We start from the raw sequence: 24062 nt of genomic DNA on the forward strand, positions 1-24062 counted from the left end.
AGTGAAGCCCATCCTCTCTTGGGGAATGCTGCTTTTTAGTTAGCTTTGCGACAGTATCAAAAATAAATGTAGGATTAATTTTATTCCCCTCAATTAGGTTGGAAAAGTAGGCTGATCGTGCAGCAGTGAAGGCTCTTCGATATTGCATGGTACTTTCTTTCAAAGCTAGTCGGAAGACTTCCAGTTCGGTGGAGTGGTTTCCGTTCCAATTTTCTGTAAGCTTGCTTCAGGGTTCTGGTATTTTCTGTATACCAGGGAGCTAATTTATTGTGCAAATGTGTTTTGTTTTTAGAGGTGTGACTGCATTTAGGCTATTACGCAAGGTTAAATTTAGATCCTCGGTTAGGTGGTTAACTGATTTGTGTAATCTGATATTATTGGGTAGGTGGATGGAGTCTGGAAGGGCATCTAGGAATCTTTGGGTTGTCAGAGAATTTCTACCATGGCTTTTGATAATCCTTGGTTTGAGTCTGAGCAGATATTTTTTTGCAGTTGCAAACGTATTAAAATGGTGGTCCGATAGTCCAGGATTGTGAGGAATGTAACGAGTTGGGAAGCAAGTTCAAGGAGTGAGTGTTTTAATATGCTACACAATGAATGTTTGTTTTGTTCGATAAGGCCCTTCTTCATATCCAAAAAAGTCTGTTAAGTTGGCGCCATTGATTTCAGTAATACACTCCTTCAACATGCACACAAAGGAATAGAAAAAGCTACCGGTAAACTTCGTCCAAACAAGTCAAACAATGTTTCTAATCAATCCTCAGGTACCCTAATATGTAAATAAATGATAATATTGCAGACGGAAAGAATGGTGTTCAATAGAAAAGGAAAATAACAAAGAGTGCGCCCCCATTCATGCGCGCCAAAAGTCTACCTGTCCTGATGAGAACACCTTGGATAAACTACAACTACTTGTTTGTTTTTCAAGAAACAAGCCTGAAACCCTTTCTAAAGACTGTTGACATCTAGTGGAAGCCATAGGAACTGCAATCTGGGTCCTATTTATTTGTATACCCCATAGGCTAGTATTGAAAAACCCTGTGACCTCAAAAAAAAAAAATTCAGGATGGATTTTCCTCTGGTTTTTGCCTGCCATATCGGTTCTGTTATACTCACAGACATTATTTTAACAGTTTTACAAACTTCAGAGTGTTTTCTATCCAATTATACCAATATATGCATATCCTAGCTTCTGGGCCTGAGTAACAGGCAGTTTACTTTGGGCACGTCAGTCATCTGGAAATTCAGGATACTGCCCCCTTGCCTTACTAAGTAAACTAAAGTAGAAAAGTAACACAATAAAATAACAATATACAGGGGGTACCAGCACTGAGTCAATGTGCGGGGGTACAGGTTAGTCCAGGTAATTGAGGTGATATGTACATACATGTAGGTACAGATAAATTGATTATGCAGTGAGTAGCACCAGTGTATAAAAAAGGGGGGTCAACGCAAATAGTCCGGGTAGCCATTTCATTAATTGTTCAGCAGTTTTATGGCTTGGGGTTAGAAGCTGTTAAAACCTGTTGGAGCTAGGGGGCAGTATTTTCACGGCCTGATAAAAAACCTACCCGATTTAAACTGGTTACTACTCTTGCCCAGAAATGGGAATATGCATATAATTAGTAGATTTGGATAGAAAACACTCTAAAGTTTCTAAAACTGTTTGAATGGTGTCTGTGTATAACAGAACTCATATGGCAGGCCAAAACCTGAGAAGATTCCATGCAGGAAGTGCCCTGTCTGACAATTTGCATCTCTATCGATATTACAGCATCTGTGCTGTTACGTGACACTTTCTAAAGCTTCCATTGGCTCTCTAAAGCATTCAGAAAGTGGAATGACGTGTCTCCTGTCTCTGGGCAAAGTACAGCAGCAGAGTTTGTAAGTGGCCTGCCTGGGGACAGTGAGACTGAGATGCGCTTTCACGAGACTTCTCCATTTTTTTCTTTCAGTCTTTGAATGAATACAACGTTGTCCGGTTGGAATATTATCGCTATTTTACGAGAAAAAAAGCATAAAAATAGATTTTAAACAGCGTTTGACATGCTTCTAAGTACGGTAAGGGAATATTTTGAATTTTTTTGTCACGAAATGCGATCGCGCGTTACCCTTCGGATAGTGACCTGAACGCACGAACAAAACGGAGGTATTTGGATATAACTATGGATTATTTGGAACCAAAACAACATTTGTTGTTGAAGTAGAAGTCCTGGGAGTGCATTCTGACAAAGAACAGCAAAGGTAATCCAATTTTTCTAATAGTAATTCTAAGTTTAGGTTGCCCCAAACTTGGTGGGTGTCAAATTAGCTAGCCTGTGATGGCCGAGCTATGTACTCAGAATATTGCAAAATGTGCTTTCGCCGAAAAGCTATTTTAAAATCTGACACAGCGTTTGCATAAAGGAGTACTGTATCTATAATTCTTAAAATAAATTGTTATATATTTTGTCAACGTTTATCATGAGTAATTTAGCAAATTCACCGGAAGTTTTCGGTGGGTATGCTAGTTCTGAACATCACATGCTAATGTAAAAAGCTGGTTTTTGATATAAATATGAACTTGATTGAACAAAACATGCATGTATTGTATAACATAATGTCCTATGAGTGTCATCTGATGAAAATCATCAAAGGTTAGTGCTGCATTTAGCTGTGGTTTTGGTTTTTGTGACATATATGCTTGCTTTGAAAATGGCTGTGTGATTATTTTTGGCAGGGTACTCTCTTGACATAATCTAATGTTTTGCTTTCGCTGTAAAGCCTTTTTAAAATCGGACAATGTGGTTAGATTAACGAGAGTCTTGTCTTTAAAATGGTGTAAAATAGTCATATGTTTGAGAAATTGAAGTTATAGCATTTTTGAGGTATTTGTATTTCGCGGCACTTGGGTGGCTGGATTATTTTTGGGGCCTTCCTCCGACATCGCTTAGTTTAGAGGGCTTGGATGGCAGGAAGCTTTGCCCCAGTGATGTACTAGGCCGTACGCACTATCTTCTGTAGCGCCTTACTGTCAGATGCTGCAACACTGTGTTTTTTGTATATTTTATAACCATGTATTGTTACCACTGTATCATCAAAGGTATTATCTGTTATGTTTGTTCCTTATATAATAACAAACCTGGGGCGTAGGTTTAACTACTTTTAATGAACATATACTTCAGCTAGAAAACTCCATGTTTAGCCATGCAAGGCATTCTTCAACCACCTGCCACCCGCATAGCCTGCTGGGTAACATAGTCTAAATGTTATTAACACATAACAACACATCTTCTTTCCTTAAAAGAAAACTACTTTTCTATGTAACTACACGTCACATCACATTTGTTTACTCAACTTGCATAACATGCAATGTTCAATAACACACATTTCTTTCCCCCCATTTTTTATTTTTTTGTATATAATTTTTTTCAACTAAATATAGTCTGTCCAACAATACTCTATTGTGGCTCTATGTCTTTTCACATTAACAAAACATTCAGTCCAGGTGCCCCTTTTTTGTATTTTTTGTATTTCTTTTTGCAATTCTCAATAAGCCTTTCATGGGCTCTGACATTGCTTTTTGGGCTCCGACAGTGCTTCCTGAAACAGTTGGACAGCGTTCATTGTCAGTCAGGGTGTTCTGACTGAATTGTCCATTGCTAAAGGCATTTGACGCTTCAGCAGTATCCTCCTGATGATCATCAGTTCCTTGAGGGAATGGCTGAAGCCTTAGATCCACTCTGTTTCGTCTCAGTTGTGATCCATGCTCCGCTTGGATCTCATAGAATCGCGGTGCAACTTCTCTCTGCACACACCCTTGCTGAATCCAGGTTCCTGTAGTGATGTCTCGGAGTCGTACATGATCTCCAGGTTTCAGTTCTGGCAAGTGTCTTGCACTTTTGTCGTGTCGCTGTTTTTGTTTGTCTTTTTGTTTTTCCTTCGCGAGTTTGACTTTGTGAGCACCTCTGGGTGTTAGCAAGTCCTCATGGATGGGTAGGTTGGTTCTGATGCGACGTCCCATCAACATTTGTGCAGGTGAAAGTCCGTTCTGCAGCGGTGTGCTGCGGTAGATCATCAGATTTTTTAGGAAATCCTCCTTTCCATCATGTGCCTTTTTCATCAGACCTTTGACAATTTTGACTGAACTCTCTGCTAAGCCGTTGGACCTTGGGTAGTTGGGGCTGGAGGTGTTGTGTCAGAATCCCCAGTCGTTAGCGAATGATCGGAATTCAGAATTTGAGAACTGCGGGCCATTGTCCGAGTACAGTTCAGACGCAACCCCATGTCTTGCAAAGACTGATTTCAGGTAGGTGATTACAGCTTTGCTGGAGGTAGTTGGCAGTGTTGCTACTTCAGGGTAGTTTGAGTAGTAGTCGGTAACAGCAATGCGACTGTTGCCATTGCAGTCAAAAAGGTAAACTCCAACTTTGTAGTAGGGTCTGTTGGGTACTGGTTGAGGCTTGCTGTTGCTTTGGCCTGTAGGTCAAACACAGTTCACATGAAGCAGCGGTCTGGATGATTTCCTGGTTCATTCTTGGCCAGTACATTACTTCTCGTGCTCGTCGTTTGCATTTTTCCTCATCCAAGTGGCCCTCGTGTATTTTCTGTAGCATTTCTTTGCGTAGTGTCACGGGAATGACAATCTTGTTGCCTTTGAACACTATGTCATCCACAACGGTGAGCTCTGCTCTGCACATCCAGTAATCCTGTATTCTCCTTGGACAGTTGTTTTTCTGTGCGGGCCATCCTATCAGTGTTGTTTCTTTCAACTCTGTCATTGTTTGGTCAGCTGCGGTCTCTCTTTTGATCTGCTCCATTCTCTCAGAAGACACAGGAAGTGATGCTAGGATCATGTCGACGTAGGCCTGAATCTCAGCGTTTTCTGTGTGTCGAAGCTCTCCTTCTTGTCGACTGCTCAAGAAAGAGTGTCGGCCGCGAACATGAACTTTCCCGGGGTATAGATAATCTTCACATCATACTTTTGCAGTCTGATTAACATTCTCTGGATTCTCATTGGACAATCATTCAGTGGCTTAGACATGATTGATTTGTGGTCAGTTTCTACTTCGAAGTCTCATCCGTAGACGTATTGGTGAAACCTTTCGCAAGTGTATGTGCTCGCCAGTAGTTCTTTCTCTAGTTGTGCATACCTTGTCTTTGCGCCTGTCAAGGCTCTGGACGCATAAGCGACGGGTTGCCATGTGTCGTCATGCTGTTGCAGAAGAACTGCTCCCAGGCCAAACTGTGACGCTTCTGTAGAAATCCTTGTGCTTTTCTCTGGATCATAGAATCTGAGCACTGGCTCTTCTGTGATTGTCTTCTTTAGGTTTTTGAAGCAGTTTTCCTGTTCATGGGACCATTCCAATGAATTTTTCTGTTCCAGAAGACATCTGAGTGGAGCGGACTGTGCTGACAGTTGAGCTATGAACTTTGCAAGGTAGGTGATCATGCCCATGAAGCGTCTCACATCGTCCTTGTTCTTCGGGCGCTCCATGTTGTTGATGGCTGATGTTTTCCTCGGGTCTGGTTTGACTCCGTCTTCTGAAAGTACGTCGCCCACGAAGGTAAGTGTTTTCACACCAAACTCGCATTTGTCCTTGTTTAGTTTTAGGTTGACTTTCCGTGTCAGGTCCAGCACTTGTCTCACTCTTGCGTCGTGTTCTTCTTTTGTGGACCCTCAGACGATGATGTCATCCATCATAGTGTCCACTCCTGGAATGTGCTCGTAGATCATGTGGATTGTCTTGTGGTAGACCTCTGGTGCTGAGAGAATCCCATATGGTAGACGAAGAAAACTGTACCTGCCCTCAGGTGTGTTGAATATGCATAGCCTTGAGCTTGCATCATCTAGCTTCATTTGCCAGAATCCTGATGAGGCATCAAGCTTACTGAACCACTTTGCTCCAGCAAACTGCGACATTATCTCTTCTCTGGTTGGCAACTTGAAATGCTCTCTCTTGATTGCTTTGTTGAGATCTCTCGGGTCTAGACATATCCTGAGATCGGCGTTCTTTTTCACCACAATAACCAGTGAGCTTACCCAGTCTGTAGGTTCATCCATTTTTGTGATGACGTCCATCTTTTCCATTTGTCCGAGTTCCTCTTTGAGCTTTTTCCTCAGTGCAAATGAAACTTTTCTGCATGCATGCACAACTGGAGTAATTTTGTCATCAGTACATATTTTGTGTTCTCCTGGTAAACATCCAAGACCCTCAAACACATCCTCATACTCAGCCAGTAGCGATTCTTGGTCATTTTCAGTCTGTGATGTCACTACATACACTCTTTTCAACAAATTGAGCTTTTCACATGCATTGATTCCTATAATAGGCTGTACACTATTTTCCACAATCAGCAGCTGTGCTCTGAAATGTTTTCCTTTGTGCTGTAAAATTACAATGCAGCTACCTTTGACTGGTACATTCTCCCCAGTATAACCGGTAACCTTAATTTTAACCGGGTGTATTTTGCTCTTCACCTTCAGTGTTTTGTAGTCATCCAGCGACAACCGGTTAACCTGTGCTCCAGTATCAAGCTTGAATGGTATTATAGTTTCATTCACAGTCAATGGCACAATCCATTCAGCATTTACTGCATTGCATATTTCCACAGAATCAAAGAATTCTTCAATCTCCTCGATTGTGTGAACCTTTTTCTTTGTAGCCTCAGCTTTGCAGCATTTTGAGAAATGATTGTTTTTCCCACAGTTGTTACATGATTTGCCATATGCATTTTTTGGTCTGGTGGATAAATTCACATTTTCCACATGTAGTGTTTTGATTTCTCTCTTTTGCTTGTTTTTGTTTTGTAAGACGTTGTGTGTGGTGCTCCTCTCTTTTTATTGCATGCACTGACGTCCCATCCCTGCACAGCTCTTTAGCTTGTTCTCTGGTGGTTTCAGCTGCTCGACACATATCCACTGCTTTATCCAAAGTTAAATCTTGCTCACGCAGCAATCTCTCCTTGAGTCCATTATCAAGTATGTCACAGACTATCCTGTCTTTCACTAGTGAGTCTTTCAGATTTTCAAATTCACATGTTTTGCTCAGTGTGTTCAGCTCAGCCAAATACTGCTCAAAACTAACTCCCTGTTTCTGATCATGAGAGAAAAACTTGTATCTCTCAAACGTGACGTTCTGGCTTGGTACGAAATACTCCTCAAATCTATCCATTAGCACAGTCAATGTCAAGTTTGCCTTGTCTTGCTGAAAGCTATTGTAAATGTCCAATGCATCCTCTCCAATAACATGCAGAAAAATGGAAGCTTTCAATATGTCATCATCTCCCCCTGCACCACTGGCTGCTAGTTAGATATTGAATCTCTGCTTGAAACGTTTCCAATTGTCAGCTAAATTGCCTGTTAACCCCATACGAGTAGGAGGACTAATCCTATCCATGACAGAGAACAAGAACAGTGTCAATTTCTCTTACTTCAGTATGTTGCTCATCAACAGATTCCAATGCAGCCTCGCTCTCGCTGCTGCCACTGTTGAATTGTGTCTTTGTTTTGTATGTTTGAAATGTTCTTGTCTGTATGCCTAAAACTGTACATGTCAACATGTTTACACAGGGCACAGCCGTAAAAGAGATCCAGGTCTCAGGCTGTTTTCCCTGTTAAAATAAAGATAAAAAATAAAAAAATAAAACTCTCGCTGCTGCGGCTCGTTGCCCTCACTCTTGCAAGCTAGCATCTTCGACTACTCACGTCACTTGACTTGTGGTAGAATGTTCAATTTTTGTGCTGAAATTTGCAGTTACTCCTTTCTTTTCTCTGTCTCGTCATAGCGACTACCAATCTGACACCTTGTTATGTTTGTTCCTTATTGTCATAACCGTCGTAACGACCGGACCAAACTGCAGCGGGGATGTGAATCATCTTCTTGATTTATTAAAGAAATGAACACTGAACAAAAGCACAACGAAAAACAGTCCTGTACGGTACATAGACTACACATGGAACAACCACCCACAAACACAAGAGAAAATAAACCCACTTAAATATGGCCTCCAATTAGAAGCAACGACAACCAGCTGTTTCTAATTGGAGGTCGTTCCCAAAACTAACATAGAAATAGAAAACTAGAAAACCCACATAGAAATAGAAAACATAGAACATACACCAAAAACCCCGAAACACACAAAACAAACACCCCTGCCACGCCCTGAGCAAATTACAATAACAAATAACCCCTTTTACTGGTCAGGACGTGACACTTATATAATGACAAACCGGGGCGTAGGTTTAACTACTTTTAATGAACATATACTTCAGCTAGAAAACTCCATGTTTAGCGATGCAAGGCATTCTTCAACCACCTGCCCCCTGCAATTGCCTGCTGGGTAAAGTAATCTAAATGTTATTAACACATAACAACATATTATCTAAGTGAGTTCCTGAGATAGTCAGAATATGAATGTCATCTGTTACTAGCAAGGTATTGATTTCATGAACCTTGTTTCTTAGGCTACATATGTTAATGTGGGCTATTTTTTAGCACTATTCTGGGAAGAGTATCAGAAGTAGACATGCTCATGTTATTTATGGTTGAGCTGATATTGCAGGGTGAGGTGCACACAGTGGACTTCCTACTAGGGCACACCGCCTCAGTTCTAACAATATAACTCTGGTGCATAGGCACATGATTACTGCATACAATAGCTGTAGGATCAACAGAGGCATTCAGGGCAGTTAGAGTGACAGAAATTAGGTTACTTACATTGTCTGTCAATGCTCCTAGGATAATGTACATTTGCTGTAGCATTATCACAACTCAGCGACACAATGGTATGGATTAACTGAGCTGGTCTTGGGACATATATATTTCGCTTAGATATGCTCAATCTAAATAGTGCACCAAATGATTCAACTCAGTTTCTCCTTCAAGTACCATCTGGCAATCCACCCTGTGTGTCTGGGAAACGTGGGAAAGGGCTGTTGTTGCCATAGCAACGTACTCTGCACTTGCTCTGTGCAGAGGCCAACTGCAAGTTGAAATCGGTGAGATAGACTCCTAAATTGATAGTTCTGTTTTTTAGGCGATTATACAGCTATCTACTTCACATGCAGATACTGACTTTGCTATTATTGTATGTAGTTTGCTTGCTAACTAGCAAGCCTAGAGAGAGAGAACATTGCATTGTGGATTTTGTAGTCGACTTGAGCTGCAACAGATTTCCACAACAATTTTCACATGTTGCTACCAAACTTGTTATAACGAGAAATTACAAAACATATTGTTTTCACCAGTGGAGGCTTCTCAGAGGAGGACGGAGAGGACCATCCTCCTCAGTAAATTAATTGTTATTTTTATAGGGAAACATTGCGCTAGCTACGTGTGTGGAAAACATTTAATCACAAGTAAAACATTGTAACTCCATTCACTACTTGTAGCTGTATAGTCTGTTTGCTTGTGTTGTTGGTCTTGGCTAGCTTAATGTTCCGGTCGGGTAACTACAGTAGCTAGCACTCACTCACTCAATTCAATTTAAGGGGTTTTATTGGCATGGGAAACATATGTTTACATTGCCAAAGCAAGTGAAATAGATAATAAACAAAAGTGAAATAAACAAAAAAATTACAGAAAAAGTTCCAAAATAATAAAGACATTTCAAATGTCATATTATGTCTATATACAGTGTTGTAATAATGTGCAAATAGTTCAAGTACAAAAGGGAAAATAAATAAACATAAATATAGGTTCTATTTACAGTGGTGTTTGTTCTTCACTGGTAGCCCTTTTCTTGTGGCAACAGGTCACAAATCTTGCTGCTGTGATTGCACGCTGTGGTATTTCACCCAATCGATATGGGAGTTTATCACTCACTCACTAACTCACTCAAGTGTCTGCTAACGCCTTCATGAAAACAAGCATGAGGGAAGCCCTCAAATATTACGCTTTTATAAGTAGTGAGCAGGCATTGTGGAAAAGTAATCTTTAGACATATTGTACTTTTCTTAAATGTAGTTTTGTAATTGACTAAAACAAGAGGACAACAACAAAATTGAGTTTGAAAAGGTCACGTTTTTACTGTGAGCCAATGGGGTAATAAGTACAGGGTTATGTTCCCCACAGGCGGGCAATAACCACAGGGTTATTTTCCCCACGGGTGGGCAGGGCCGCGACGTCTCACAGCCAATGATGACGCGGCCTCGAGTCATGTGACCCACACTGAAATGTCCGGGGTTGGTGGAGTTTCCAAAATAACAATCTCCGCCAACCGGGGCACCGGACCATGCAAAACGAATACGCCCATTGGTGAGCTGTCACTTTTTGAGGATGCAAGCTGCTATCAGCTAACCACAATTTTCACCAGTGGAGGTTAGTAAAATTTACCAGACTGGGCACCCGAACCTAGATAGATGTTGGTCTTTACAAAACCGTCCACTGTTTGGAAGCGAAAAAAAGTAAGATAGCTAACTAGAGGCAGCTATCGAAAGGCTAGCTAACGTAAGCGAACAATATATAGTAGCTAGCTTGCCATGTTGTTGTTACTGGGGAAATTAAAGGGATTCTCTCTTCACTTGCGAGATATGTGGATCAATTGTCAACAGTACAAGTCAACACTATGATAGCTAGCTTTCCAATGTTGTAGGTTATAGGATAGGTAGCTAGCTAGAGCTAGCTCATCATGACTCGCTCTTCCTAACGCGCCCGGAGAGAATACAGTCAGTGTGACAACAACGGAGGCTAACGTTCGCTACCTGGGCACAGCGGGAAAAGGTAATAAGCGTATGGGGTACTTTTGAGTGACATAGCTAGCCAAAGAACTAAAAGGTTCCTACTTTTGTCTGTGACATAGCTGTAGCTAGTTGGCGACAAATTGTCAGCCAACTAGCTAGGTATGATTCATAACTCCTAGCAAACTATATTTATAGTTTTTAACTCCAAAGACAAGACAGATTGCAAAAAGCCTTGTCTTTTGGAGTTATGAATCATAGCTAACTAGCCAGCCAGATTTAATTTAATTTGGGCAACAGACATATACAACAAAATGTACAATGTGGACCCAGAGGATATCACATGAAAGTATTCATTAAAACGCTTGTTTCCAAAGTGGTCCTCGATGGTAATAACAATTATAATGGTTTAAAAGCCAAGACAAAATTACAAACAACCATAAATGCATTCATTTATGTTGACATCCTAAAAAGTGGCACTATTCACTGCACTTTCCCCAACCTTAAAAATCAACCATATTAATTTAACATTAAAACAAACTTCATTGCACCTCATACCTATCATTAAAATAAATACACCTGGCCAGCAGTGGGGTGTGGAGTGGTTTCTCTTATAGACGCAACCTTGTCCAAATTAAAACCTTTGCCTGCTTTTTAAAGCTGTTTCTACTTTTTCTTTTTTTGATCTCCAGGCAGGGGCTATTCCATAGACAACTAGTTCAGTTGCTATCTAACTGGCCTTGATGCCTTAGTTGCTACTCTTAGTTCAAGTAATGTTAGCTAGCTAGCTGACAATAAAAAGCCACCTTGTGGACATTGAAACAAACTAAATGAAATAATGAGTCAAATGGACCCTTAACTTAAAGGAAGAGTTGAGACACTCCTGTTATTTTTCCTCTGGCTTTTTTTAGGTCAATTAATCCTAAACTATTCCCTTCTCTTCCCCATCCCTCAGTCCAGCGTCTTTGACATATGACGGTACCACTCAGCTGGAGAGATGTACCCTCCATCTAGAAAGGACTTCATCGCACTGACCCTCAGTGACCAACATAGCCGCAGCTACAACAACGGAAAGCACCGCCGCCAGTCCTGCTGGAGGGTGAGTATTATTTATTTCAAGCCCTTGTCCTGCAGCCACTTTCTCACAACTGTGAACTGGGGCCATATGTATCAAGCAACTCTGAGTAGGAGTGCTTATCTAGGATCAGCTCCCCCCTTTTCCACTTAATCTTATTCAGTGTGATCTAAAAGGCTAAACTGTACCTAAATCAGCACTCCTACTCGGAGAAGATTTATGCATACGGCCCCAGGCTTTGTCCCACTCTTTTCTCAATACGGTGCTGTTATGCCAAAATCAGCATGTCCTTGTGTTTGCTGTCCTTCTTTCAAACTGGTTTCATATTTCACTCTCAAAGGAAATCCCCCCTGATAAAAGGTATTGTAGCCTACCTCCTCCAGTCAAGCATTGAGATGCTTCCAGATAGGTCGTTGGTACTTTCTTGTTGATTGAAAGATAACTGATTGGGAGATCAACATGGACTAGAGCTGTTGTAAAATGTTTATTAAACAGAAGCAAGCGGAATGAAACGAGAAGGGACCTACCTGAATTTATCCAATAGAAACTTTTGTTTTGCTGTTTCTGTAATGAATACGCCCCTGGTTTTCAGGTGCTTAACAGAACCAGCAGAGATGTGCTTTTTAAACCTGCCATTATTTTGTTTCGTATATGCTGGTGCAATATGCAAAAATAATAGCTATCATGAATGTAAGGAGTATGGCTTATAGTAGTTTTCATTGGTATAGGGCAGACTAGGCTATGTCTTCTTGTGTATTGTCTTACTTAGATGGATTCCAGTGACAGTCTCTTCTGAGACAGTGATGCATTGTTTTCCATCATGGCTCACTGATAATTGCTCAGAGAGGTATTTGAGCTCAACACAAGTGTTAATTAGGCTAAGTAGCCGGCCTACAGTATTTGCGTGTAGCCTGTTGTGCCTCTAGCTATTTTTTGTTGTCTCCCATGGGAGAGCATCCCTCTATCCTCACTGCTTGCTTGCATATATCAGTCTGTGTAAGCTAGTGGAAAAACAACCATCTAGAGATGTTGGAGTTGTACCGGGCAAGTAACACAATAGCTTACACAGTGTTTGTCAAAACCTTTTATCCCTCATAAATGGTGATTTGGTATGGGGAAATGAGCTACGGTCCTACTGTCATTTGAATTGACCCTTCGCTAAGCCCTGCCCACTTGTTTACTGTCGCAAGCGCAGGCAACATTTTCTCAGGAAACACTGGCGAAATCCCCTTCTTAATACACAATGAAATTAAGCACAGACTACCCCTTGCTAATCAGGAATCTCTTGGGTATGTTGTGGTGGACTGTCATTACAATTGCTTCAAGGGAACCTGGTAAAATTCTGGTTGTAGTGTAGCTAGCCACTGGAGGGGTCTGAATGCACTGTGCATGCAGTCGAAGCTACTAAGCACTTTTGGAGCTAAAAAGTGCTCTCAAATCGTTTGCTGATGTCGACAGCAGATTAGTTATATTCATGATATAGCCAAGTTCTATTAAGTGGCTAGCTAGCGTTAGCAACATTTGGTGGTCAATGAGACTGAAAGCTAGCTAACAAACAATGTAACGGAAGTATAATTTGGGATTTTTAAAAATACGCCAACAGGCTCTGCAATTCAGGAATCACAGTGGCAAGTACCCCTGGTATACTTTTCAATTATTTAGCCATTTAAACAATAAATGTTTTCCCCCACTGGCTTGCGTCATGCGTTTCTAACGTGAGCTTGTCCGAGGTGTCAGACTCGTCAACAGTTGCTGTCTACATTGGAGCGCTGCAATTGGTTGCCCAAAGTTCCGGGGCCAGGCTTAGCGAAGGATCAATTGATAGATGTTAAATTGCTTTTGAGTGCTTATTTTCCTCTCTCCTCTGTAGAAGTGGAAGCAGCTGTCTCGGCTGCAGCGCAGTCTCATCCTCTTCCTGCTGGCTCTGCTGCTGATATGTGGACTGCTCTCCTACCCAAGCTTCTCAGAGCAATGGAGAGGTAGGCCTCTTTCCCCACTCTCACTCGCTGTTAGTCTTTTGTATTTGTATGCTGCTATTGATGTTTCAGAGCATGCTCCTGTGCTGTGTGTGTGTGTGTGTGTGTGTGTGTGTGTGTGTGTGTGTGTGTGTGCGTGCACTAAGGCATGTCGGACAGGGCGGTAAGGGAGGACTGGGATGAAGACTGGGAAAGAGGCCTGAAACCCGTCCCTCCAGGGGTAAACCCTGTGGCTGGCCCAGCTGGAGGTCCGGCTGTGGGCCTGGCTGGTGTAGCGGTCGGCCCAGAGTTGGGTCTAGCTGTGGGTCCAGGACTCATACCAGAGGTCATTCCAGAACCCCGGAGGCCAAAGGTCCCCTCTATACCCAAACCTCCAGCCAAGGTCAGGACCAGTCTGGCTATTGCACTATACTTAACTACTTTGATTGGTTTTATGTTTAATAAAACCTAACAACCATTCAAGTGATTCTGGGTCCAAGAACAGACAGTGAAGCAACTGTTTTGGCTGTCCGTCAGCACCTTTGTCAGAACTTGCTGTAAAGTATTCTAATTAGCTCTGTTTACCTATGTAGAAGAGACCATTCCCCAACAAGAGAGGACCTCCAAGCCTGCAGAAGGAGCGGAATGTATCAGATTCACTGGTAAAACCAGTGGAGAAAGTGCCAGTGGAGAAAGCTGAAGAGGACGAGGGAGAGAAGCCTCTTGTCAGGTAAAAACCTATTGTCAACCGTAACGACACTCGATGTCGAATTCAACTCTCTTGCCCAATCAGGATCATTCTGCGGTAATACTGTTATTACTATTTATTTACAGCTCCATGTCCTTTATATGTGTTATGTGTTTCATACACGTAGCTGGCGAGGAGCCATGATCGAGGCAGACGAGGCTACAGAACCCCCACCCTCTGCCCATGAGAAGGATGTCGCTGTACCTCCGGTGCCAGTCAACCCTGAGGACACAGCCCCACTGGCACCAGGTAAGTCTCTGCCACACGCACCATCTCACACCCTCAACCATACCGCACACCCTCACCCACTCCAGAGCTTGACCAGTTGTGGTGTCTTTGGCTTCAGGAATATACATGTTTGTGTGTGTGCTTGAGAGAATGTGCTTACTGTGTGTAGTTTCAGTGAAGCCTGTGGACAGGCTGGAGATGGTGCGAGAGGCCTTTAGGCATGCGTGGAAGGGCTATAAGGAGTTTGCCTGGGGTCATGATGAGCTCAAGCCTGTGTCTAAGTCCTACGGGGAGTGGTTTGGCCTGGGCCTGACTCTCATTGATGCTCTGGACACAATGTGGATCCTGGGACTGAAAGAAGGTAGCTAGGTCTCCTAACACAGAAACAGACACACCCCGCTCTCTCTTTACTAATTGCTTCTTTCTATTTGCAGCTGTGAAACAGAACCCAAGGCTGAATTTCTCTCTCTGTCTCCCTGTCTCTCGCTTGCTTGCTTGCTCGCTCGCTCACAGAGTTTGAGGAGGCGAGGAAGTGGGTGGAGACTGAGTTGTCATTCTCTAAGAATGTAGACGTGAACCTGTTTGAGAGCACCATCCGGATCCTGGGAGGCCTGCTAAGCACCTACCACCTGACTGGCGACGAGATGTTCCTGGAGAAGGCTGTGAGTGACATGGGAAGGAAGGCTAGGACAGATTGGGCGACTCTTCTTTCACCCTTTCAATCTCACTATTCACTGATCCCTGGGGCTTCTGGCTGACACATACCCTGAGTGTACAAAACATTAGGAACACTGACCAGGTGAAAGCTATGATCCCTTATTGATGTAACTTGTTAAATCCACTTCAGTCAGTGTAGAGGAAGGGAAGGAGACAGGTTAAAAAATTATTTTTAAGCCTTGAGACATGTATTGTGTATGTGCGCCATTGAGGGCGAATGGGCAAGACAAAAGATTGAATTGACTTTATACGGGGTATGGTAGTAGGTGCCAGGCGTACCAGTTTGAGTGTGTCAAGAACTGCTACGCAACGCTGGCACAACAGTCTCCCGTGTGTATCAAGAATGGTCCACCACCCAAAGGACATCCAGCCAACTTGACACAACTATGGGAAGCATTGGAGTCAACATGGGCCAGCATCTCTCTGGAATGCTTTCAACACCTTTTAGTGTCCATGCCCCGACGAATTGAGACTGTTCTGAGGGCAAAAGGGGGTACAACTCAATATTAGGAAGATGTTTTGTATACTCAGTGTACATCAGAGCAGGAAAAATACTATTTTCTTCCCACATGGGAATACCACGAGCAAAATGTTTTTAATTTAAACCGGTCATAAAAGCTCTATGCAAAGTTGTTTACTAACTGGTGATGCGCAAGTTAGATAAATATGAGATCAACCTTTTTTTTTTATCACCCACCTAAATTCAAACATGCACATTCTCAACCAATGTTCAAATTCTTCTTTCTAAATAAATCACTGAAAACCTCAAATTGTATCTACAAACTTAGTACGTTTCATTGCCTGAGGTTATGATAAATTAATGGAAAGTATTTTGATTCAAAGCCAATTTTGAAAAAAAATCTGAAGAATTAATGAGTCAGACAAGTACTTAATTCAATTAGCTAATTTACTAATGAGTGCTAATGAGGATTGATAGCTATGTTCTCATCTTTCCTTCCCTTGTGCTCTTGTAGAAAGATATTGGCTTGAGGTTGATGCCTGCTTTCAAAACCCCCTCCAAGATCCCCTTCTCTGATGTGAACATTGGGAAGGGAACGGCCCACCCCCCTCGCTGGACGTCTGACAGCACCCTGGCCGAGGTCACCAGTGTCCAGCTGGAGTTCAGAGAGCTCAGCCGCCTCACCCAGGACCCGCAGTACCAGGTGAGGCCAGAGAGGGGGGGCTCTATGTATCGTGTCATGTGTGTTCTGAGTGTAGACTACGTTTTTTTTTTTTTTTTTTTTTTTTATAAAAAATGTTCAGACAGTGATCTCTGTTATCTGTCAACGGATGACTCCCATTGAAAAACCATTGTCTCAATACGTAAATTTCGGACACCAAATCTCTGTCCAGCCGAATAGGTTGAAGTGTGAGGAGTTTACCTTGTTATTGCATAGGTTTGAATTTGAGAAGGTGTTCCGTTGCAAAACGTTTTTCTACAGTCCGCTCTAATGAATATGACCCAAGTCTTTATCAACCTGCCTGTGCATCCCTAGGAGGTGGTGAATGAGGTGATGAGGCTGGTCCATAAGCTGCCAGGGAAGCATGACGGCCTGGTGCCCATGTTCATCAACACCAACAGCGGCCAATTCACCCACAAAGGAGTCTTCACCCTGGGGGCCCGGGCTGACAGCTACTATGAGTACCTGCTCAAACAGTGGATCCAGGGAGGCAAGACGGAACCAGAGTAAGCACCTTCCTATCAATTTTGCCTTTAAGATAATGACTAAGATGGCATGGACACAGAGGACCTGATCCTAGATCAGCACACCTACTCGAGAGGCTTTATGAATACAGGCCCAGATCACATATATGATTAGATTAGAGTGCTTTGAGGAGACTGCCGGATTTCAGATAAACTAATAGAGATTGATGGGTGTGTTGTTTAGTCTGTTGGAGGACTACCTGGAGGCAATAGAGGGGGTCAAGAAGCACCTGCTGAGAACCAGTGGCCCCAGAAAGCTGACCTTCGTAGGGGAGCTCAACCACAATCGCTTTAACCCCAAGATGGTGAGAGACTACACAGAACATCCAATACCAATACACACTGTATGTACTACTTTACATGTTTACAATAAACGCTCTCTCCCCTCTCACTCACTCACTCTCTCGCTCACTCTCTCTCCCCCCTCTCGCACCCTCTCCCCCTGTCTCTCTCTACCCCTGTCCCTCTCGCTCAATCTGGCTTTCTCGCTCTCTCTCTCAGGACCACCTGGTGTGTTTCCTGCCTGGCACGCTTGCGCTGGGTGCCCACAATGGGCTGCCGGAGGATCACATGGAGCTGGCCCTGCAGCTGATGGAGACGTGCCACCAGATGTACATCCAGATGGAGACGGGCCTGAGCCCTGAGATTGCCCACTTCAACCTGCAGCCCTACGACGGGCGAGACATCGACGTCAAGGTGGGTTCTACAAGAACAATATTGAGAGCATCCCAGATGGCACGCTGCTCTTTATTTAGTGCACAACATGGGGAATAGGGTGCAACTTAGGACACTGTGTGAGATATAGATGTATTTGGCTCCTACTGTATGTCTTCCAATCCTAATTTACTATGATGCGCGTCTTATTTCTCTGTCTTCCTTCTCTAGAGATGTTTAATGGCGGAGTAACAGGAGTCAAGTGTGGCTCTACAGCGTAATAAAGCTGAAAACAGCTCTGATCTTTTTCTCCTCACTGCTGGAACTAACCCTCAATTTGCTTTCCAAATACGTCTCGTCAGTTCTTAAGGTCGTTTGAAAATTCCATTTGATTTAGGTTGGAACTGCTACAGCATATACAAACATCTCCAATCAAAGCGTACAAAAATGTGTTTGCCTTCACTTTACCGTTAATGTTTATGGTTGAGCCTCAAATGGCACCCTATTCCCTAAAAGTAGTGCGCTGTATAGGGGATGGGATGCACCCCAATGTGAGTTTGCACGTCTTTTCTCCCCCCAGCCTGCAGACAGACACAACCTCCTGAGACCAGAGACCGTGGAGAGTCTGTTCTACCTGTACAGGTTCACTAAGGACGCCAAATACAGAGACTGGGGCTGGGACATTCTAGAGAGCTTCAACAAATATACCAGGGTGAGTCCCAACGTTTTACTGTACGCCAGACAGCACAGCGACTCCACCTTCACTGATCTGTTACGTCTGATAACTTGCCAGACAGTCATTGGATAGATCAATAGTTGTTTGGCAACAATGTTACTGCGCTGACTTTGTCTAATTAACCCACTAACAGTCAGAATGAATCTTAACAAAAACTATATAACCCTGTGGTAAATGTTGACATTTTCTTCCTGGGCAAGTCTTAATTACGAAATTCTACACCTAGCTAAGGAGTTTTGTGGTTGAAGAAGCGCTATTTCTGAAGTTTGAAATGTGCCTGAATATTATAGCTAGCTAGCTTGGTTGTTAGCTGAGCCAATCCCGCTGGCTGCGTTATGAAACAAGCTAAATTCTGAGAACAGCCCCGTCATTCCGGGGAGTATGACTTCCATCAGCCAGCTTGCTCCAAGTTAAAACATTGATGTCTGTAAGGTGTGTGTGCTAACTACAACAAGTTTGATCACCTGGTTGACTGGTGGTGTATGGGTTCGGCCAGCTGGTGCGTCTGCCAGCTGTTTCATAGCGTGTCAATGCCAGAACGCCGTCATTAAAAAAAAACAGGTTCTACTATCATGCAGCTGCAGAGGAATCTTTATTATTATTATAAAAAATAAAAAAAAGTTCCACAATTTGCATGACAGATAGCTCATGGCAACACGGTTGCATTAGAAAGACACCATCTGTAGGAAGACAATTGGGTGAGTACTTGAATTTCTCAATTAACATAATCATCTTGAGCTGTTATACCAAGCTGCCTTCTCAAGGGATCCAGCTTGACTCGCTGTGGTGGTGGTGCACAGTCAAAGACAGTTTTGTAGATGGGGTTTCGTTTGGGTTTCCTGTGTTACTCGCTGCTTCCCCTCATGCTCGTCTTCCTGTCCAGGTGCCAAGTGGAGGCTACACTTCCATCAGTAACGTGCGCGACCCCGTGAACCCGGGTCCGAGGGACAAGATGGAGAGCTTCTTCCTGGGGGAGACGCTCAAGTACTTCTACCTGCTGTTTTCAGACGACCTGGAGCTGCTCAGCCTGGACAAATACGTGTTCAACACAGAGGCCCACCCACTACCCATCTGGCAATTGCCCCCTGTCTGAGACAGGAAGTGATGTCATAGGGAAGTAGCCTACCACGAGATCCAGGGTTTGAACTTCCTAGCTGTTGCCTTCTCAATGGATCCAGCTTGACTCACTGTGCACAGTAGAAGACAAAGTCGTCAATGGGTTTTCAAGTGGAGAGGTTTTCCTTGGATGGGGGGGGGAGATAGAGCTGGTATAGAGCTGGTCTCTTGTACAAATCTTTTGGAGTAGACACACTTGAGAATCTTGATGGCTTGCTGTTCAGTTTAAAAGAAACAAGAAGAGTGAAGGTCTACAGAATCAGCTCAACAGAAACTAGACTGAGACTCCCCCAGGTGCCAGTTAGAAAATAATCAAACACTAAAAAGTAGTATAATCCTCTCCCTTCCCCTCCCCGACCGGCTGACGAAGGATATGTAATAAGGTGGAAGTACCAGAAGATGATTACGCTTTCCCATTGATTTGTCCTATACATTTATGTTAGAGCATTGTTTACCCTGAAGGGAGTACTGAATACATGGGTTGAATTGTTGAGAGGCTTTAATGGTAGGTGAAACACTCCTACCCCATAGGTCTTTCAGGAGTTCCTCTCCTTGATAGCCATTACCACAGAAATAGAATGAGTAGAATGGGCGTCGCCATTTATGTCGGTTAATCCATTTTGTGTGTTCATTCTATTTCTATGGGCCTTACACCACTAGTTACTACTGTCGATGTGGAGGACCAGTTGAAGTAGCCTATAGTACCGTGACTGTGAAGCTCCTGTGATGAAAAAATGCTTTGCACTTTCATCTCTAAAATGTAAGGATTTGTCTTTTTGTATATTTAAGTGATGTGGGAGTAGATTTTGAGTAGTGATGCATACAGGTGATTCTGTGTGATTTAGCTGAATAGATAAAAACCAACACTGATGGCCTATGAATGAAATGCCATGAATCATTGTTGCACATGGGACCACAGCCTACAATGACAGTTATTTTTTAAAATGTATTTATGGTCAATGTGTTTTATTTTTATTTTTTTTCATTGATTTGTTTTTGTGTTTTTCATGATGACTTATAACAAGTCTAACCCTCCTGTTTCATGGGATTGTATGAAGGGTAATTGGGAACGGAATCGAGGTAATGAAGTAATGGCACGTTTGTATACTTTTAAATGTGATTTCACCAATGCAGACATAAGTTGTGTAAATAACTCAATATTGCTGTGTTATGAGAATTTCATGCATATTTCATTTGGGACCATGTGTCTGTGTATTCGTCTCATCGTGAGGGAGTTAAGGTTTATGCAATCGACTTGTAGGCAAGTCTCTCATGACTGAACTGCGACATTTTGGGTTCTGGTTTCCTAGATTAATGGACTTGCCACAGCCTAATTAGAGTGCTGCCACTGAGAATTCTCATGTTTGGGTTCTGGGTAGAATATATTCTTGTTGCTTGAATTAAATCTGTTACAAAGCCCGACTCATTATCAGTCAGAATTAATACCAGAATGAATGAATATAGACTAGTAAGAGTCTATGAGAAGGGTTCTTGTTTTCTTAAGGTGTTTGTGATATTAGGCTGAGGGCTAGTTAAGCACACCTACAGAGCGCTCAATCACAAATGGTTGTTTCTCCCAATTTTATGCTGTGCCTGCTGAAGATGTCCAGGGTAGACACTGAGTGTACAAAACATTAGGAACACCTTCCTAATAAAGTCGTGCCCCCGTTTGCCCTCAGAACAGCCTCAGTTCGTCGGGACATGGACTCTACAAGGTGTTGAAAGCGTTCCACAGGGATGTTGGCCCATGTTGACTCCCATGCTTCCCACAGTTGGGTGGTGGACCATTCTTGATGCACATGGGAAACTGAGCGTGGAAAACCCAGCTGCGTTTCATTTACACACTCAAACTGGTGCCCCTGGGACCTACTACCATACTCTGTTCAGAGGCACTTAAATATTTTGTCTTGCCCATTCACCCGCTGAATGCCACACATACACATTACATGTCTCAATTGTCTCTTGTAATCATTTTTTTAACCTGTCTCCTTTCCTTCATCTACACTCACATTGAATTGGATTTAACAAGTGACATCAATAAGGGATCATAGCTTTCACCTGGTCAGTCTGTTTTGGAAAGAGCAGGTGTCCCTAATGTTTTGTACACAGTGTATATAGTTAATGGTTATGTCTTGTAGAGCATTTTGGCAAGGAAGGTGTCTTATAGCTTACTATTTGGGAGGTTTCAAGTAAAATGATTGCGTAACAAGTGTAAATATTTTATGGGCATTCTTTTTAAATGGTCTCCTGAATGTTGTGATTGTGTTTCCCCCTTTTGACGTGTTAAAGGCCCAGTGCAGTCAAACATGTGATTTCAGTGTTTTTGTATATATTTCCACATTATGAGTTTCGAATAATATTGTGAAAATGAGAATGCCGTTTTAGTGTAAGAGCTGCTTGAACTTGGCCTGAAATTTCAGCCTGTTTTGGTGGGTTGGAGCACTGGTCTTTCCATGGTGACCTCACCATGGGGTAAATTAGTTAGACTAATAAGATCGAGAGTTTCAAGCCTTTGCCAATATCAGACCCCTCCCAGACAGTCCTAGTGAAATTCTATTTTGCTATTTGCTAAATATTTTCGTTGACTATTTTAATTGAAAACAATCACAGTAAGGTACTTAATTGTTACCCAGAAATGATTTGCTATTGAGATAAAAACTGCTGCATTGAACCTTTTAACCAATGGTGTTGCTTATATTTAATTGTGCTTCTCCCAGTATGAATTATAGACCTCTCCAGAGAGGTGGAGAGATGTGCGTCCCTAATAGCACCCTATTCCCTATATACCAGAGCCCAGGTCAAAAGTAGTTCATTATATAGGGAATTGGGTACCATTTGAGACAGGTTGTCCTGAAGTCACACACTTTCGCTGACATCAATTGTTTCATTTCATAGCCCTTGTATTGTGCTTCTTTAAGCATTTTAACTATAATTCTTCTAGTTGATCAACTGCTTTAAAAAAAAAATACATAATTTAGCAAAGCACAACCTATCATCACTCATTACAGTAGGCTATATTTCATAGGTAGATTTCTGTAACCAAATCTTGACCTATACCATCAGGATTTGAGTAGGCAAAATTGGCCCTGCACCAGTGCTTGGCGGAACACTCCTCCACACGGTCTGTCATCCACAGCACAGCTTACCTTCCCTACCACCTGTTGTGGTGTGTTGGAAGTTATTTTAACGTTGTGCCTTCCAAGCTATAGCAACTAGCGAGTGGCAGCTTCCTCACTCCCAGAGATTGTGTGCTGTTCCTGTAATTGCTTCTCGGCTTTGGCCCCAGTCAGGCTTTAAACGCGATCAAATATTCATGATAGTCATTGGTGCATAGTTGGTGTGAGTTTTTAAAGATTGGAGGAGACTAAAGACCTGAGAAAAGGAATGTAGTCGTTTGTCACCATGGCGAACACTTCAATACACAACTCGGAGTTTCAGAGAGGTCATTTTATATTTAACACATCATGATTTTTCATATTTGAAACTATTACATGGCCATAATGAAAAGCATCCGAAGATTGAATTAACATCTCCCGGTACTTTTATTGGGTTGGAAATTAAATAGCTCCATGGGGAGAAATGAGAGGGAGGGAAAAAAAGTCAAAATAGGGGTACTTATTTGTTGTTTCTCCAACGTGACCTTTACAGTGTGTGGTAAAATGGAAATGTGTTTTTTGCACATCTGTTATTAGGGTTAATAGCCTGCTCAAGGGCAGCGACAGATTTGTTTTCCATAGTCGTCTCGGGGATTTGAACTAGCAACCTTTTCGGTTACTGACTCAACGCTCTAACTGGTAGGCTACCTGCCGCTCATTTAGAAATGTAGAAACTCACTGACATTACGTGTTTTAAAAGGCCCTACAAAATATAAAATGTTGTCCACTCAATACTGATTTATAGATTGATAATGTTGCTCTCTCATGTAGCGATCTGTTGGTGCAGATTGCAAATATGACCCTTGCGTCATAGACCAAAGACATGATTAATAGTGTTTTGTGTTCTCACAATCAATTCATTGAACTGTTTAAGGAGTAGCGTCCATTAGAGAAGGGTCAAATCTTCCCCCAAAGACTACTAAGCCTGGCAATTTCTTAATGAAGATAGTGGTCACAGGGATTGCCTTGCCGTTGAACTGCTACCTATGAAGCTTGACTTTGGAGAATCCTTTCAGCTCTCTAAGATTGTCACGCCACAGACTGTAATATTTTCCACACTGCTTTTGTAAGTCCGGCCGCAGCTTCTCTCAAACCCTGTCCATACAACAATAACCAGTTTTTCTGTCATTTGGATCGACAATAAAGATTTTAAACTAAGCCGTTAATCTTGTTTTCCTTTTTTGTGAATAGATACCCTCCAGTACATAAAGCCTCATTGATTGATGATTGTATTTCATTAACGAGTTGAGAATTTCTGTCCTTGCTAATGTAAATAATGTAAATCTATGTAAATTCCTGCCTGTTGGTACTTT

At 42.4% G+C, this 24062-nt stretch overlaps 1 protein-coding gene across 2 annotated transcripts; it reads left to right on the forward strand.

Moving 5' to 3' along the window:
- Positions 1–10199: 10199 nt before the first annotated feature.
- man1b1a (mannosidase, alpha, class 1B, member 1a) lies at positions 10200–23907 on the forward strand. 2 transcript variants are annotated; one of them, XM_014128376.2, is made up of 14 exons: positions 10200–10301; positions 11616–11759; positions 13606–13714; positions 13858–14093; positions 14284–14420; positions 14566–14687; positions 14836–15027; positions 15180–15328; positions 16358–16546; positions 16880–17070; positions 17273–17393; positions 17590–17784; positions 18323–18454; positions 19362–23907. In XM_014128376.2, exons 2-14 carry the CDS (start codon positions 11658–11660, stop codon positions 19569–19571), a joined length of 2085 nt encoding a protein of 694 aa, XP_013983851.1. In that variant the 5' UTR covers positions 10200–10301; positions 11616–11657; the 3' UTR covers positions 19572–23907. The 2 variants fall into 2 exon arrangements, with proteins under 2 accessions (XP_013983851.1, XP_013983850.1); XM_014128375.2 differs by having other exon boundaries at positions 10223–10703.
- The last annotated feature ends 155 nt before the right edge of the window (positions 23908–24062 follow it).

This window comes from Salmo salar, chromosome ssa11, assembly GCF_905237065.1.
Source record: "Salmo salar chromosome ssa11, Ssal_v3.1, whole genome shotgun sequence".
In the NCBI taxonomy this organism is placed as follows: domain Eukaryota; kingdom Metazoa; phylum Chordata; class Actinopteri; order Salmoniformes; family Salmonidae; genus Salmo; species Salmo salar.

Coding starts and splice junctions, on each gene's coding strand:
- man1b1a (XM_014128376.2), top strand. CDS start 11,658: ATGTACCCTCCATCTAGAAAGGACTTCATCGCACTGACCCTCAGTGAC. Junction 14,421..14,565: donor GGAGAGAAGCCTCTTGTCAG/GTAAAAACCTAT, acceptor TCATACACGTAG/CTGGCGAGGAGCCATGATCG. Junction 18,455..19,361: donor GCTTCAACAAATATACCAGG/GTGAGTCCCAAC, acceptor CTTCCTGTCCAG/GTGCCAAGTGGAGGCTACAC.